Raw genomic sequence first — 15,046 nt, forward strand, 5'->3', positions numbered from 1 at the left:
CCACATGAATGGATGCTGATTTTTAAAAATTGATTTGACTGTTGTTTAGAACATGTCCAGCCCTAAGGTGGCTAAAATTAGGGATGCTTGTAAAATGTCCCCCAACTGATGTTGTCCTCAGATTCTGATCCTGTTTGCAGAGTGGCACTGAGGGACCATTCTTCCACTTTTGATTTCTGGAGTCTATTAAGACAGCTGAGCAATGGCAGATTTTGTTTGAAGGCATTTTGATGTCATGGAAGTTTTGGGAAAACCATAGGTTTAAGGCTGGAATACACTATTCATTGTTTCTGGTTGAGATGCTGGTTAGTTATTTAGATGAAATGTTCTGGGGAAACCAGTTGTGTACACCATAGAACATTATGAAGTCATTTGGAATTTAACAGCCACAAATATTCTGATTGTGAAATGCTGGCATGACATAACTGCTCAAAGATTAAGAGAGTGAGGATATTCTCATGATCACTGGAAAGCGGGCCAAGGGAGCTTAGCCTGCTTTCCAGTCATCGTGAGAACCAGCGGGCTTGCAGGTGAGCCCTGGTGGCTAGCCGGCCAAAGTAGCCCTCCCATTAGCCCACGTTAGTGGAGTGAGCGCTCCGCTAACCCGGGCTTCCTGATCGTGTATTGCCATGGTGCGGCTTCATGACACAGCAACACATGAGGAGATCCCCGGCTGGGAGGCTGCAAGCAGCCTCCCAGGCTCAAGGGTCTCTGCAGCATGCCCCACGCGCTCGTGCAGGGCATCCTAGAACTTCCGGGGGCTGCACAGCCCCCGATCCCCAAAGCCCCCGCCAGCTCCTTGATAGAGCCAGCAGTCGTGTGGGCGGCCAATCCAGCCACCCAGAGCTGCAGTAGTGATTGTCTGCGGGGAGGCTCCCTGCAGAACCCTCTCCGGTGGGTCTCACTGATCATGAGACTCGCATCAGTGTTTATTAAAAATAAGGAGCCTAGCAGAGATGTCACAGCAGCCCATCTGGGTGGAGCAGGGGAGGGTAAACAAGCCGCAAGTGCAATTCATTTCCACTCACCTCTCCCTGCCCTGGCTGCCTTATTCTGCCTTGCCTCCCTCACTGCTGTGTTAACCCCAGGGTTGGGGGACTGAAAGAATGGGCACCTGGGGTTAACAATGGGCAGGAGATGCAGAGCAAAGCAGCTGGAGTGGGGAGAGGTGAGTGGGACCTGAAGCTCATTTACTGCTCCCTCCCCATCTCCGCTCTGCCCGTACAGGCCACCACTGCAGAGATGTCTAAGCCGACTGAATATATGGGATTAAGGGATGGCAGAGAATGGATAGAAATAATCTCCAGCAGGGAGTCTGGTCACACGGTGGCTCAGGTGCTCCTTAAGGTACCCAGGTCCCAGACCTCTAAGGACTTACAGGTCAAAAACAGCAGTTTAAATTGAACATGGACGCCAAGTGGTGAAACCCCACAGTCACCTTGTGGAAACTTGGCTCCACAAGGCAGAGTATAAATCTATAAAATAAGTAAATCAAATAAAACATTACTTTTCTCTTTAGCTCTTGGTTAGATGAAAATCTAGACCCATTCCTTTCATGCCACACCTGCTTTTCTCCTGCTTTGATCTTTTAAAAGAATGTGCTTCCTTTAGCAACTGGGAGTGGCATTGATTATAATGTTGCAATGTAAAGGGCCTCATGGAGGAGGGGAAAAAATCCTTAAAATAGAACCACATGAGCACATGTCTCATTCCTACTGACTATTTTAAACCATTAGGTTGTAATTAGGGATGTAAGTTAAAGTCTTACTTAAAACCTTACAGAGCAGTTTTGCTCTCAAGCAGCCACCCTACTGACTTTCCATTAAATTAATAACTTGAGCATGAGGAAAATTGTTGCTTCCTTGTTATTCAGTTGCATTTTTCAGATCAAGCTGCAAAGGTAGCAAGTAAAGGCCCCTACATGGGTCATGTGGAACAAGTTAGCTATCATCTCCAACCTGAGAAGGCTTCTGCGCTCTTTTTTTGAAGTGAGCAGAATACCAAGATATTTCTCAGTGCACATTTCCTGTCTGGTTTTGCAGTGCCACAGCTCTACATTATATGAATTAGCCCTGAGATTAGGATTGTGTAGTGAGCAGGTTGCTGAGCTGGGATTCAAACCAGGTCTCTTAGGATCCAAGATGAACACTGCACTGACCTAATTGGTTTCCATTATCAAACATGTTTCTCTTCTGGATATTACAACAAATGTTGCTGGTGTCGCTGTGTGAACTAAACTTTTATAGGAGTTATAAAATAAGAGGTGTTTTTTATAATCTAGACCTAGTTGCATCCCTTTCTTTGAATGCCTCTTGCTTCCTTGCAGTCTTAGTTCAAACACGTGGTGGTAACTCCAATGGTGCCCTGTGCTACTTCCCTTTCCTTTACAACAACCAGAATTTCACTGATTGTACTTCTGAGGGGCGGAGAGATAAAATGAAGTGGTGTGGAACTACCCCGAATTATGATGCCGATCAGAAGTTTGGATTCTGTCCCATGGCAGGTAAGTTGAATACATCTCCTGTGAGAGTCTGGCAAGAAGATGTGTGGCAGGCTTGTTGCTCTAATTCCTTTGATTAGGGAGTGCTATTTTGTGATGCTGTGTGAACATTAAGTCCCAACAGTTGTCCTTGAAATAGATATTGAAGCTATTCTCATGATGGGGGAAAACCGGGCTAAGGGAACCCAGCCCAATTTCCCCCCATCGTAAGAACCACCGGGCTCGTGGGTGAGCCTGGTGGTTCTATGGTGGCTAGCCCGCCAAAGTAGCCTTCCTCTAAAATGAGGTTAGTGGAGCAAGCGCTCTGCTAACCCCGTTTTTTCGATCATGAGACATTGCGGCTCTGCGCCACAGCAACTCATGAGTAGACCGCCAACCAGGAGGCTGCAGCAAGCTTCCCGGAATCGGGGGTCTCCCCAGAATGCCCCACACACTTGCACAGGGTATGATGGGACTTCTGGCGGCCAAACAGCCCCCGATCCCTGCCGTCCCTACTGGCTCCATGCGGGGGGGTGGAGTGGGGGCGCGGAATGCACAAGCCCTGCAGGCTCTCCACACTGCTTGTGTGGAGAGCCTCATTGTATACAAAGATCATCTTCAATAGGATTTAGCCAGGTCTGAGGGTTGAGTTGTACATTGCTGACTAAATGTAGTTTGAGTCCCATATACTTCAGTACACTTGCAGATGTCTTGTGTGAATGGATGATGGCTTAGGACTTGTTCCCTAATCTATCCATGGTGAAAGTCATGGATTCATTGGACAATAAAGCTCTTTGAAGTAGATGCTCTTTGTAGTATATTGTCACACAAATTATCCTGGGTCTGATATCATTCAAAATTGTTCAGATTTGCCCATAGGATAAGCACAGAAAGCCAGTTTGGATAAATAATAGGTCAAGTGAAGACTTTCAAATCTGAAAGTATAATATTCCAAGAAAGGGATTAGGATATTTGGCCACAATACCTTCTTAGCTGGACCCACAATTAGTTCTAGAAATAGTTTGCCTTGTTAGATGGGGTAACAGCTTACCCAAAGGATCACATTTTCATTCCCTTCCCCCATAGGAGTGTCTTAGAAGATTTTATTCTGGAATAAAACCTTTCAGGAGTCAAGCCCTTCCTTAATTCAGGTTCAGAACGCAAATAGCAGCAAATTCCAAATTGATTCCACCCCCATCCCAGTGGATATGAATACATTTTATATACTTAGGTGAAAATAGTTTTAGCAAGGGCATGCCTTGCTAAGCTTTGGCGTAGATTGTCTTTGGTGTGGATTGTCTAGTAATTTTTGTCGGCAGGCAAACAAATCTTGCTCTTTGTATTCTTTGAACAGCTCATGAGGAAATCTGCACAACTAATGAAGGTGTTATGTACCGGGTTGGAGACCAGTGGGACAAGCAGCATGACATGGGCCATATGATGAGATGCACGTGTGTGGGAAATGGGCGTGGAGAGTGGACCTGCACGGCTTATTCTAAGCTTCGAGGTATTTCTCCTTGCTTTTGCTTCTGTGCTTGCTATGCTGTGCCCAAGGTTTAATCTATAGAATGGTCAGGTTGTTGTGTAGATGCATGTTAATACCTGGAAAAGGCTAGACTGGGTTCAGATTTTGATACAGCCCTCTTATTCTTTAATCAGCAATAGTTGAATGGTGAGAATTGTCCCATTTAATTAAGCTCAACAATTGCAAATGGCATTTTTGTAAGATCTAGAGAAATTAGTTAATGAGGCCAAACTGTGAAGTGCCGAAAAGAGGTCTGCGGGGAGAGCAGGTTTGATGAGTGGCAGCTTCCCTGTGGTGCTCCCGTGCTACTTTAGCGATTCTTCACTGGGTTTACTCCCAGCGGTTCTCATGTACAGCGAAAACCAGGGTGGGCTTCTCTAGCCTGATTTTCACTGCTCACGAGAATAGTTTCAATGAGTAATAATGTCCAAGGCTCTTCATAAGACGGTATTATAGCATTTCACAAGGAGTCTTAATATAGTCCTTGAAAGTCTTGGAGAATTATAGGCTCGGAGGTAACATCCCACACAAAAGACCCTCTTGGACCATTCTCGGCTGCTCATACTGTGCAGACCTGGTTCAGACCATTTTGGGCAACCCCCATTGTGGCCACAAGTCAACACTGGCCCCTCCATGTGGGGGCATGACACATGGTCATTGCAATTTGTGCAGTTGTGGTGGCCCTTTTCTGAGCTGCCATAGTTGTGGAAAGTGCAGCAGCTTCATGAGGTAGAAGTTCATAGAACTGCTGTTTCCATGGTGATCCTGTCTTCTCAAGTCTGTGAGCAGTCACATGAGTACCAGGAAGCAGCTGAACCAAGCCAGGATATTCCAACATTATAAAGGGAATGAACCTGTGTCCGTTTTCTGGCTGTTCCCCTACACTGATAAATTGGAAATAGTAACATTGTTAGCAAACTTGAGATCTCAAACTGATCTCCTGGTTTCTGACATTCTCTCCTGTGTGACTTCGCATTTGGCCCCTCTCTTCGTATGGTGACTGCCTGCCACCTCCATGTCTTGTGGGGTGTGGAAGTTGCTTATTTCCCTGATTTCTGAAGCCCAGTAATTAATAAATGATGAATAAACAAACAAACAAACATTCTCTTTGAACCTTTTCAAGAAGACAGAAATATGGCACTGAAGGAAATGCATGCTGCGTTCTGTAGGCACAATTTGAAATGCTTTAATTTAGAATCTCTTGTTTGGACCGTTTTGGCAATGAGTAAATAATCTAGCTTGATAGCTTCTGATGGCACTGAAGTCTGGTGGTGGAGCATTGCAAGCTACCTTTCTCCTCTTTGGTGACATATTAAAGTATACTGATCAGCTTAATGGTCAGGAAAACTCGGCAGATCATGCTATTTAAAGTTCCTGGGAATATGGATGGAGAAGTGCTTAGGTAGTATGAAAGAAAAAGAAAAAGGGACAATACAGACATTTGATTGTACTGCTGCTGGTTTATTCCAGTGAATTTGTGTTTGGAAGAAGTAGGAGGTAGAGAAAAAGTAGGAGGTAGAGAAAAGATTCCAGAGCTGCTGCTGAAATTCAGTATAATTTACTTAGACAGTCTGCTTTGAATAGTTCTTATCTACTTTGATTAGCTAGTACCTGCCCAACTCTCCTGCATTAGTGTTGCCAAAGCATAGGTTGCTTTAAAGTAACCTCTGGTCTCACTCTACCATGTCATTGCTTGGTTACTCCTTGAATTGCCTCTGGAGTCAGCATTGAAACTTTCTGAGTAGCCTTGTTCAACCGTTATGTTGTACTAGTGGATGGATATCTGTACACTTATACCTGTTTTTGTATGAATGACTGCATTCATTTTAAAAGTGAATCTGGGTACAAACCCCTCACATGCATGGTATGGATAGAAAGTGTACTGCTCTACCTGTCTTCAGCATAACATGTGAATAACTGTACCTGTGTACACTGTACACTTGTATGAATGTTGAACAAAATGTGTGAACAGGGCTAGTGTTAATTCTGAATTCAAATTCTTATTTGTACACCGCCCTGAGTCTCTGGATAGGGCAGTATATTAAATCTGATGATGATGATAAAATTCAGCCATCCCAGGTCCTTGGGCAGGACTTGATGTCTGGATAAAACAAACCAGTCAATAACACCTGTCTGTGTAAACAAGAAATAATAATAATAATAATAATAATAATAATAATAATAATAATAATAATAATAATACCACTAAGAGACCCACTAGTACATCCTAGAGGAACTGATATTAAAAAGGAAATCATTCAGGAGTAATTATACTGAGAGAAGTTATGGACAAGTTACAGTATGAAAAAAACAATGTTTTTGCAATGTCCATGGAGTAGAATCACACTGGAGGAGAAAGAGAGGTATATGCAAATATGCCCTATATCAGAAGGCACCTACAAGTAACAAACAGAACAAATATATATCAGATGGCAGAAGGAGATCATATTGGTAGAACTGAAAAGTTCTGCAAAGAGAACCATGGTAAATAACCTGTTTCTGCCATATACTGATAGCTTGTTTCACAATTCTGTGAAGCCTAATTTCTTTTATTTTTATCAGTCAGCTTGCTTTTAATATGGTTGTATTAGGTTTCAGCTAATGCTGTCAGCTGTTAAAGTTTCAGCCACATGAATGAATGGGTTTGTTGGGTATCAGTTTATGGCAAAAGGGAATCATATTGATAGCAATCAATCATCTTTATTACAGTCCATGACCAGCATAAAATATTGATCCAACTACAAAGTTTGAGAGACCAAGAGAACTGATTATGCATTCATGCAATCACTTGCACCAGTCATTCCTTGAATGTCAGGTTCAAGGCCTGAATTGATGTATTTGATCATAGCCTGAGTCTGTAGCATGCTAGCTGTTCTCCAGATTTTTTTCTATTTTGTCCATTTGGCTTCCAACAAAGTCAACAGTTCTGAGCAGGACAAATAAGTAAAGCAAATTTGCCCAGAACATGATACTTATGCGAAGTAGCAGTACTTTGCTCTTTCATCTTTAACAGGTAACTTGCCAAAGAAATAACAAATCCGTCACTGGAGTAACTAGACACTATATAGAAATGGTGTATAGTGTATGATTTGTTTCCTATGCCAGAATTTCAGTGCCAGGAAAAATACATGCTTTCCCACATACATCCATAGTCCTTGAGTAGTGCATAGTATTTGAGCCTGAACCAGTAAACCTATTGAGCAGTTCTTACTGATGCTAGTCATTGAGGTGATTCTCACAATTGGCAAAAAGCGGGCTAAGGCGGCCTAGCCTACTTTTTGCCGATCGTGTGTTACAATGGGAGCTGTGTGGCTCCCGGCAGCAAACCTCAGTAATTCCTCCCTCCCCTTAGCCAAGGCTAATGGAGCGAGTGCTCCATTAACCTTGGCGTTTTGCTCGTGTGTCATCATGGCACGTGGACCTCGTTTCAGTGAGTCTCACTGATTGTGAGACTCGCCTCATTGTGTTCATGTGAAAGTTGCCTAACCCCCAGAATGTTCTTTTGAAATTAAATACTTGCTCCTTTCAGATATATGACATTTCTTCCTCTTTGCTACACTTTGGAAAAACTTCAGCAGTTTGACCTCACAAGAGAGGATTGCTGAACTGAGTGGGAGAGCAACGTGCTCTGCTGAAGCCAGGAGTTGTGCCAATGATTATTTTGAACAAATATGCTTGTCTCTTAAAACAGATCAGTGTTTAGTTGATGGGGTCAACTATGATGTTAACCAGACCTTCCACAAACGTCATGAAGAAGGGCACATGCTAAACTGTACATGCTTTGGCCGTGGTCGGGGGAGTTGGCAATGTGATCCTGCTGGTAAGTTCATTCCCAGTTGAACCTGATAATTTTTTTTTTAAAGAAGAAGTTAGACTTTAGCCAACCCATGAAATATGGTCATTCAGAGCAGATTAGTGGAGCTTCATAAGATATTCGAAATGGGGTGAGTCCATCATTGTAAGGCTACCTTCTGCTTCGAAACAATTAGCCCAGAAACAATTAGCAAATACTTCCTAGGAACAGAGGCGTATCTAGGGAAAATAGCGCCTAGGGCAAACACTGAAATTGCGCCCCCTGTCCAAGCATCTGACACCCATCTTTCAGATAACTTCACCATAATATCAGCTGAAAGATACAAGTCAGGCTCGTTAATCTTTTAATATTTCAAAAACTATTTAGCAGTGGACTTAGCCAGACCAAAAAAATGCTGGAAAACTACAAATTTCAGTATGTGGGGGCTCATGAAATACCCAAATACTATGTGGAGATGTACTTGGAAAACTAAACAGAAGTGCCTGTCTTTATTATTATTATTTTTACCCGTAGCCCCTTTGGGGGGCTGGGGGGTTTGCAAAGATTCCCCCTCACCCCGCTGGCCTCTAGGGCCTCGTAGGGACCATTTGAGCACGTGCAGTGGCCATTTTTAAAAATAATCTTTTTTTTAAAAAAAGGCCACTGAAAACAAAATGGCCACCGTGCATGCTCAAATGGCCTCTGCAAAGCCTGGCATGACCTAGAGCCTCACAGAGTCGGCCATTTGAGCATGCACGGTGGCCATTTTGTTTTTGGCAGCCATTTTTTTTTAAAAATTAATTTTACAAAATGGCGCCCCCCTTCAAGTGGCGCCTGGGGCACGTGCCCTACCTGCCCTACCCCTAGATACGCCCCTGCCTAGGAATTGTGCTAATGTAACTAGTATAACTCTCCTCTTAGCAGTATCTAGGCAGAGTGTACAAATGCAAGGATTACAAACCCTGAGCTACACACAAATCTCCCTAGTTTTTGCTTTAGATTAGGGCTATTATGTTTACTTGAGAAACATCCACATTTGGATTAATGTGCTGTAAAACACGGACAAGTGCCATGGAATTAGTATTATCTGAAAACTTGCTATTAGAAATGTTACTATTTGATACTTGATCAAATGTTACTACTCGATATTTGATCAGCACTATTTTTGAAATGTTAATCGCACATGTAACATCGATATTTTGGCCAGGGGACTTCCCAGACAGCTGGCTTTACTGTGGTTTTCTTGTGAGGCTTTACTGTGAGTTCAAAGTTGCCCCCCAAAATCGACACAAAAAGTGGATTTTTTAACCCCGGATATAAATCAGGTTACACTCTTAACACATGATGAATACCTCAAATTGTTTGTGAAATGCTCGCTGATAGCTTGCAGGGACTTCGGGGTACATTTAGCCAGTATATATCCTCTATTCTGGAGGAGATGTGAACTAAAAGCAAGGTGTAAAAAACTTGCAGGTTTAAATGGATCTCTGTTTGCAACATGACAAGAGGCAGAATCTACCATGAAATGTATAGCGGTTCATGATTTGTGCCAAGGATTGTTCACATGATGTGGCTTTATAGAAGAGGTTTCCCCAGTCATTTTGTTTGTCAAGCACCTACTTCAAAATTCTCTCACCCAGGTGTCTTCTGGCTCTGGCATAACAGAAACTGAAACCTGTAACCCATCCAGTCCTGATCAAACTTGTTCCCTTGTCCCACAGCTTTATGCTGTAACTCTCTTTCTGTTTCACATGTTTTCAGTCAAATTTGTGAGCCGCTATTGTCAGGTAGTTGCTTGCCCTAAGCTTCTTGGAATCCCTAGGGGGTCATGTGCCCTGCCCCTCTCGTGGGAAATCCTAGTGTAAGAGAGCTAAAATGGAGTTTGAAATTTTGCTTGTGGATCTTCTGGTCTCTTTTGAACCAAGAGAGCAGCAGTAACAGCTCTAACAAATATTATCTTACCTGAGGCTAAGCATGTTTTATTTGGCTGGCCTTTCTAGTGCTTTGGTAGGACAAATGGAGAAAGGTTGAAGTGTGTTAATAGTACTCTTGAACTTGCCCATAAGCTAAGCTGTTTCTTTCTAAGAATGAAAAGATTTACTCTTTTCTAACCAAAAAGGTCTCCCAAATTTTTATCGAATGATAAGACTTAGATGTTTGATCTTTGATACTTGATCCCTGGGGAACTTTAATATGTTTTTCCTGGCAAGAATTCACAGAATTATAGTGGTTAAGTTTTTCTTTGCTTAAAATATGTCTGTACAGGTTTACTCAACTGTGGCTGCAATCCTACATATACTTACTTGGGAGTAAGGCCAGAACAGAGTGAGACTTACTTCTGGATAAACATGCATAGGACTGGGCTGGGTGTCCTACACATACTTAGTGAATATGAGTTGTTGCAAATGGTTTCTTTGGAAGTAGAGAGGTTTGTTGAGAAGATTTTGTGAACTGGGCTGTTTTCATTTTACTGTGCATTTTTGCTCCAAACTAAATAGTTTGCTCAGAATAGACTCCAGTTAATTACTAGTTATATGTATAAATAAAGGTGCCAGATTCTTATCTTAATTTGTATGAATGTAAATTTAGTCTATTAATACAGTTTATGCCTGAATCTGTTCTTGAACATTCTGTTAGTCTAGGCAGGCCTGCTCAACTTAGGCCCCCCAGCTGTTTTTGAACTACAACTCCCATAATCCCCGCCACAGTGGCCAATAGCCAGGGATTATGGGAATTGTAGGCCAGCATCTGCAGGAGGGCCAAAGTTGGGCAGCCCTGCCCTTGTGTTAAAGAGACCATGAAGAAGAGAATCCATCGATCCTAGCAATGAAACTAGATCATGGCGTGATCTTGTATCTTTGAAATCAATGGGAATTTTGCTTCAGTGGAAGTACAATGGAGTTCAAAAATAAAGCCAGTTTGGGCCATTGACCGAAGTACAGATGGAACTTAACTAGTAGGGCCTAGCTGGGGGGAAATTCTATACGTTTTCAAACACGTCTGCACACACATGCACACAGTCTTTCAATCACATGCAGGCAACAATGTAACAAAGCAGCACAGAATCCCTGCCGCTTCTCACCAAGGCAGGCCCAAGCAGCACACAGAGGGAGGAGAGGCCTCTCTTTCTCTTCAGCGTTTTTCCCAGCAGCAGCTCTTTGCTTTTGAGTGTGTTGCTTGAGGAGTTGCTGCTGTAGGGTTGCCAGGTTTGTGTTCTGGCAGGGGTCCTGTGCATGGCAAGCAAGACAAATTCCACCTGTTGCACAGGCTTCATTTATGAAGGAGTGAGAGGCACAAGAATCTGCTGGAAATAAGTCTGCAATCCTATACATCTCTTCCGTACTCAACAGGCCTCAGTAGCCCCTGAATCTAACTGTGTAGCTCGGATTTTCTAATTGCCATGCTGCTTAGGGGGAATGCCCCATACTAGGACTGTGCTTTGGCATGCCTGAAGCCAAAGAGTGTGCTCCACCCCCTCAGGCCGCATGGAGGAGGCCGCTTGCAGTGTGCCCATCTCTGTGCAGTACTGCATGCTTCTGGTGCAGGGGAGAGGCTCCTTTATAAGAAGCAGAGCTCTGTACTTTAACAGCAATGGCTAGGAGGGTGTGTGGGGCACAGCGGGAGGTGTGCATGGGAAATGCTGGGAGGGATCGTGCTTTCCTCCTGGGGAAAGCACTGGAAAGGTCTGCCATTCCCAACCCTTCCCACGCTCACCTCCCGCTGCACAGTCCCAGCCACACTGGGGCAGTCAGTAAGGGGCTCTGCTTTCCAGAAGGGAGTCTACCATATCAGAAGTGCACAAGGCTCTGGCTTTGGACATGTGGAAGCACAGCCCTGACTTGGAAACTCCATCTCTTGTTAAGATCAGGCCAAAGGCAGGTTGGGGTCATGGGAGTTTCAAGTGACCACCCATACCTGACATAACCTTGAAATACTAACACCTTTTCCACTTGTTTTTCTGCATTTAGACCAGTGCCAAGATTCAGAAAGCCAAACCTATTACCAGATTGGAGATTCGTGGGAGAAATATGTTCATGGCATCAGATATCAGTGTTATTGTTATGGGCGTGGTATTGGAGAATGGCACTGCCAGCCTTTGACTGCATACCAAGGTAAGAAACCTCAAGCCAGTTCACATGATCGTTAATGGGGGAGTACAAGTGACCTTCCCAGCTTTAGGAGTTGTGCATGGTCCCAATTTTTGGTTGTATGCTAGCAAAAACTAGGTAGGAGGAGGGGGGAGTGATTGTCTGTGAGACAAGAGCTGGGAAGGATGATTTTTCCTCCTGTGCTAGGTAGGTACAAGCGCTGGGTAGGGCAGTGCTGCCCTTCCCAGCTTCCATCTCTGACTCCCCCCTCCCCCTACCTAGTTTTTTACTAGTACACAACTGAAAATCGAGGGTGCACACATCTCCCAATGCTGGTTAGGGGGTTAGGCTTTCTAATGTGTCAAAGAGAGGCTGTGGGAGGAGTAATCCATAAAGTGAACAGCCTTTTTAAAAAAGTTGATCCCGTATATATGATCCCATATATATGCCTTGAGTTGTTTTCTGTGATTTTTTTTTAGTCCAGAAAGCTGCATCTGGGTCTCTGGCCCAGAATTTAGTTTCCTGAAAACCTGATTGTTCATGGCTTTAATCTTATAACATAAGTGAAATAATACAAAAGGCATGAATCAATCCACATGTAATCCACAGCATATTCATTTAATTGTGCTGTTGGGCTCTCATCCCTTGGCGGTGGTGATATCCACATCAGTCTCATTCCAGATGAAGCTTAGAAGCTTAGCCTCATGCATTTCCATGGCAATGCTCAACCGTTTCCTGAATAGAATATCTTAGTCAATTTTTTAAAAAGCTCATTCCTACTGATGCCAATTTTTTTTTCCTGGCAGTATTCCTGTGCCTTCATGGCAAGGAAAAATTCAGTTTGTGATGACTTTGTATGGAGAAGTAACGATGGGAAAAGCTTCACCTGGTTAATTTCCCCTTCCTGCAGTTGTTAAAATCTCAGAAGCTTTACCGGGGGGGCAGGGGGGGGCTGGGGGAATTGAAAATTCTACTGACTGTACTCTTACTACTTTACTTTCTATTCTGCTTAGTTAGATGTGCTGCTGTTTCACTGAGGTTTGAAAATATAGTGCAGATTCTTCTGAATTTGGGTCTGTACGTGTGGACAAATCTTACTGAATCCCCAAAACAATATTCTGAATTCATGTAAGAATTTGGACTGTTGGGACTTTATTTTGTTCTTGCAAACACAACGAAGAGTAACTATCGATCAGGAGCTAATAATAATCTTAGCTTTCATATGGTGCTTTTGAGTATTCAAAGTGCTTCACATATATTATTTTGCAGCCATGTGAGGCAGGCCAAAATTTGTTACGGTGGTTTTATTGGATTTTATCTATTAAGTTGCAGTTGCTGCCGTAGGAGTACTTTCAAACTGCGGGACGGAAAAATTTATTTATATGATCCTTCTATTACAGGAGCCAGGCAGAGGTTTGGGTCCCCAGATGTTGTTGGACTATAACTTCCATCCTCCCTTTGGCCATTGTGGCTGTGGGTGAGGGAAGTTGGGGAATCTTGGCTTAGAGAATAGTGATTTGCTTCAGGACTAATGGGAGAAGTAAAATTCTAACCAGAAACTTTCTGATTTCATATCTCAGTCTCTTAGCTACTATGCTAAACCAAATCTTAGTCTGTATTGGTAAATGGGATGTTTTTTGACCAGATTGTCTGTGTACCTCGAGCTGTTGTTACTCATCTTGAGTATAGGTAGTACCTGACATAATCAGTTCTCTGAACAAAATGTTTGAGCTGTCCTGACCATCCAGTTCCAGGAACCTTCTGTAGATGTTGTTGGCAAGAGCTTGTTTGCTTTTTCTACTTCAGGCCTATGCACATAGGTTGATAAGGGGTACTGTTGTGCTAACCTTTGTGCTTGAAAACTGTGTTTGATGCTGTGAGTTTATAAGCCTCATGTTCCCAATTGTCCTCACCCCTTGTTGGTGTCCCCAGCAGCCCTAATAGCCAATGAGGGCTGTTATGTCCTCTTCATATGAAGAGGACACCTGTAATATGAAGAGGATATAACAGCCCTCATTGGCTATTAGGGCTGCTGGGGACACCAACATGTGGTGAAGACAACTGGGAACATGCTGCCTAGCTATGCCAATGTGTTCACTGGCCAAACCACCAAGCTTCTGAGCATTTGGTGCTCATCTACAGAGGGCAGTACTGAATGCACACAGGATTCCTCCATGTGAGTATTCCACAGGGTGTAAAGGAACCCCCTCACGTTCAGCACCACCCTTTTTAGACAGGCACCAAATGTACAGAGGCCTGGGGGTGTGGCCAGCAAGCATGTTGACAGAGAGGCATGGCTAGCTAGCACATTCCTGTGAGCCCCCCGCTCATACATTGGTGCTCCTAACTTGGCTAACATCTGGAAGGGGCTAATACCCGAGTTTCATATTGGTCCCACAATCTGCATATGAGTACACAGGTGCTTATTGCCTCAGGATAACAACTCTGGGTGATCCTGAGACAGCAAGCTCTTCTTTTAGGATGCTTTAAAAAATCATCTTTTTGCTGATGCAGAATTTGAGATTTAAATAGAGGTTTGCCTGTGAAGGTACATATAACACAAATGCTTTCAGATATGACACCAATAAAAAGACACAACTGTTCCTCTTTGATCTGGGGTGAATATACGGCATTTTGTTATGAGGAAATAGGAACTTTTTTTACTCCTTGCTTAGCTGGGGGATAGTGAACATGGTATAGGATCATACTAGGGCCAAAATGTTCTGAAAGGCAGTTGAGTCCAAGGCAGGGTATCAGCCTTCACATGCCATCCCAATTAGTTCAGACCTACAGTAAAGTACAAGCAGAAGGCAGCAATGGAATCTGCGCCCCACCAGGATGCCTGTTGAGCAGAGAACTCACATGTTTGACTGATATGGAACTAAGTCACTTGCCGCAAAATTAACCAACCAAACAAAAAAGAGCTGGGGTCAGCAGCTAGTGAGCCCTGGATGAAAATTCCTAATGTAAATATGACACTGAGCATGAAGCAACTATATGCTCTTGAGTTTCCATGGAAGGTCATACTGTTGACAGAAAAGATCATCTCAGCATCCTGACTTAATTGTGGCATTCCCTGATGTCCCTCCCATAGGTGCTTCCAAGTCTGCTCACTCCCTGGAGATCTTGCTACTGCCTTCTGCTTCTGCCTCCATGTCAGG

The 15,046-nt window shown here is 43.5% G+C and overlaps 1 protein-coding gene across 11 annotated transcripts in view; it reads left to right on the plus strand.

Moving 5' to 3' along the window:
- The window catches only part of FN1 (fibronectin 1), an 89,656-nt gene that overhangs the window by 15,799 nt on the left and 58,811 nt on the right, over nt 1-15,046 (plus strand). For all 11 annotated transcript variants that reach the window (XM_053283309.1, XM_053283310.1, XM_053283304.1 and 8 more), the window contains 4 exons: nt 2,327-2,503; nt 3,834-3,986; nt 7,696-7,824; nt 11,766-11,909. In XM_053283309.1, coding sequence (XP_053139284.1) covers nt 2,327-2,503; nt 3,834-3,986; nt 7,696-7,824; nt 11,766-11,909 — 603 coding nt within the window. The remainder of the gene's footprint in view (nt 1-2,326; nt 2,504-3,833; nt 3,987-7,695; nt 7,825-11,765; nt 11,910-15,046) is intronic.

The sequence above is a fragment of the Hemicordylus capensis genome, chromosome 1 (assembly GCF_027244095.1).
Source record: "Hemicordylus capensis ecotype Gifberg chromosome 1, rHemCap1.1.pri, whole genome shotgun sequence".
Taxonomy (NCBI): domain Eukaryota; kingdom Metazoa; phylum Chordata; class Lepidosauria; order Squamata; family Cordylidae; genus Hemicordylus; species Hemicordylus capensis.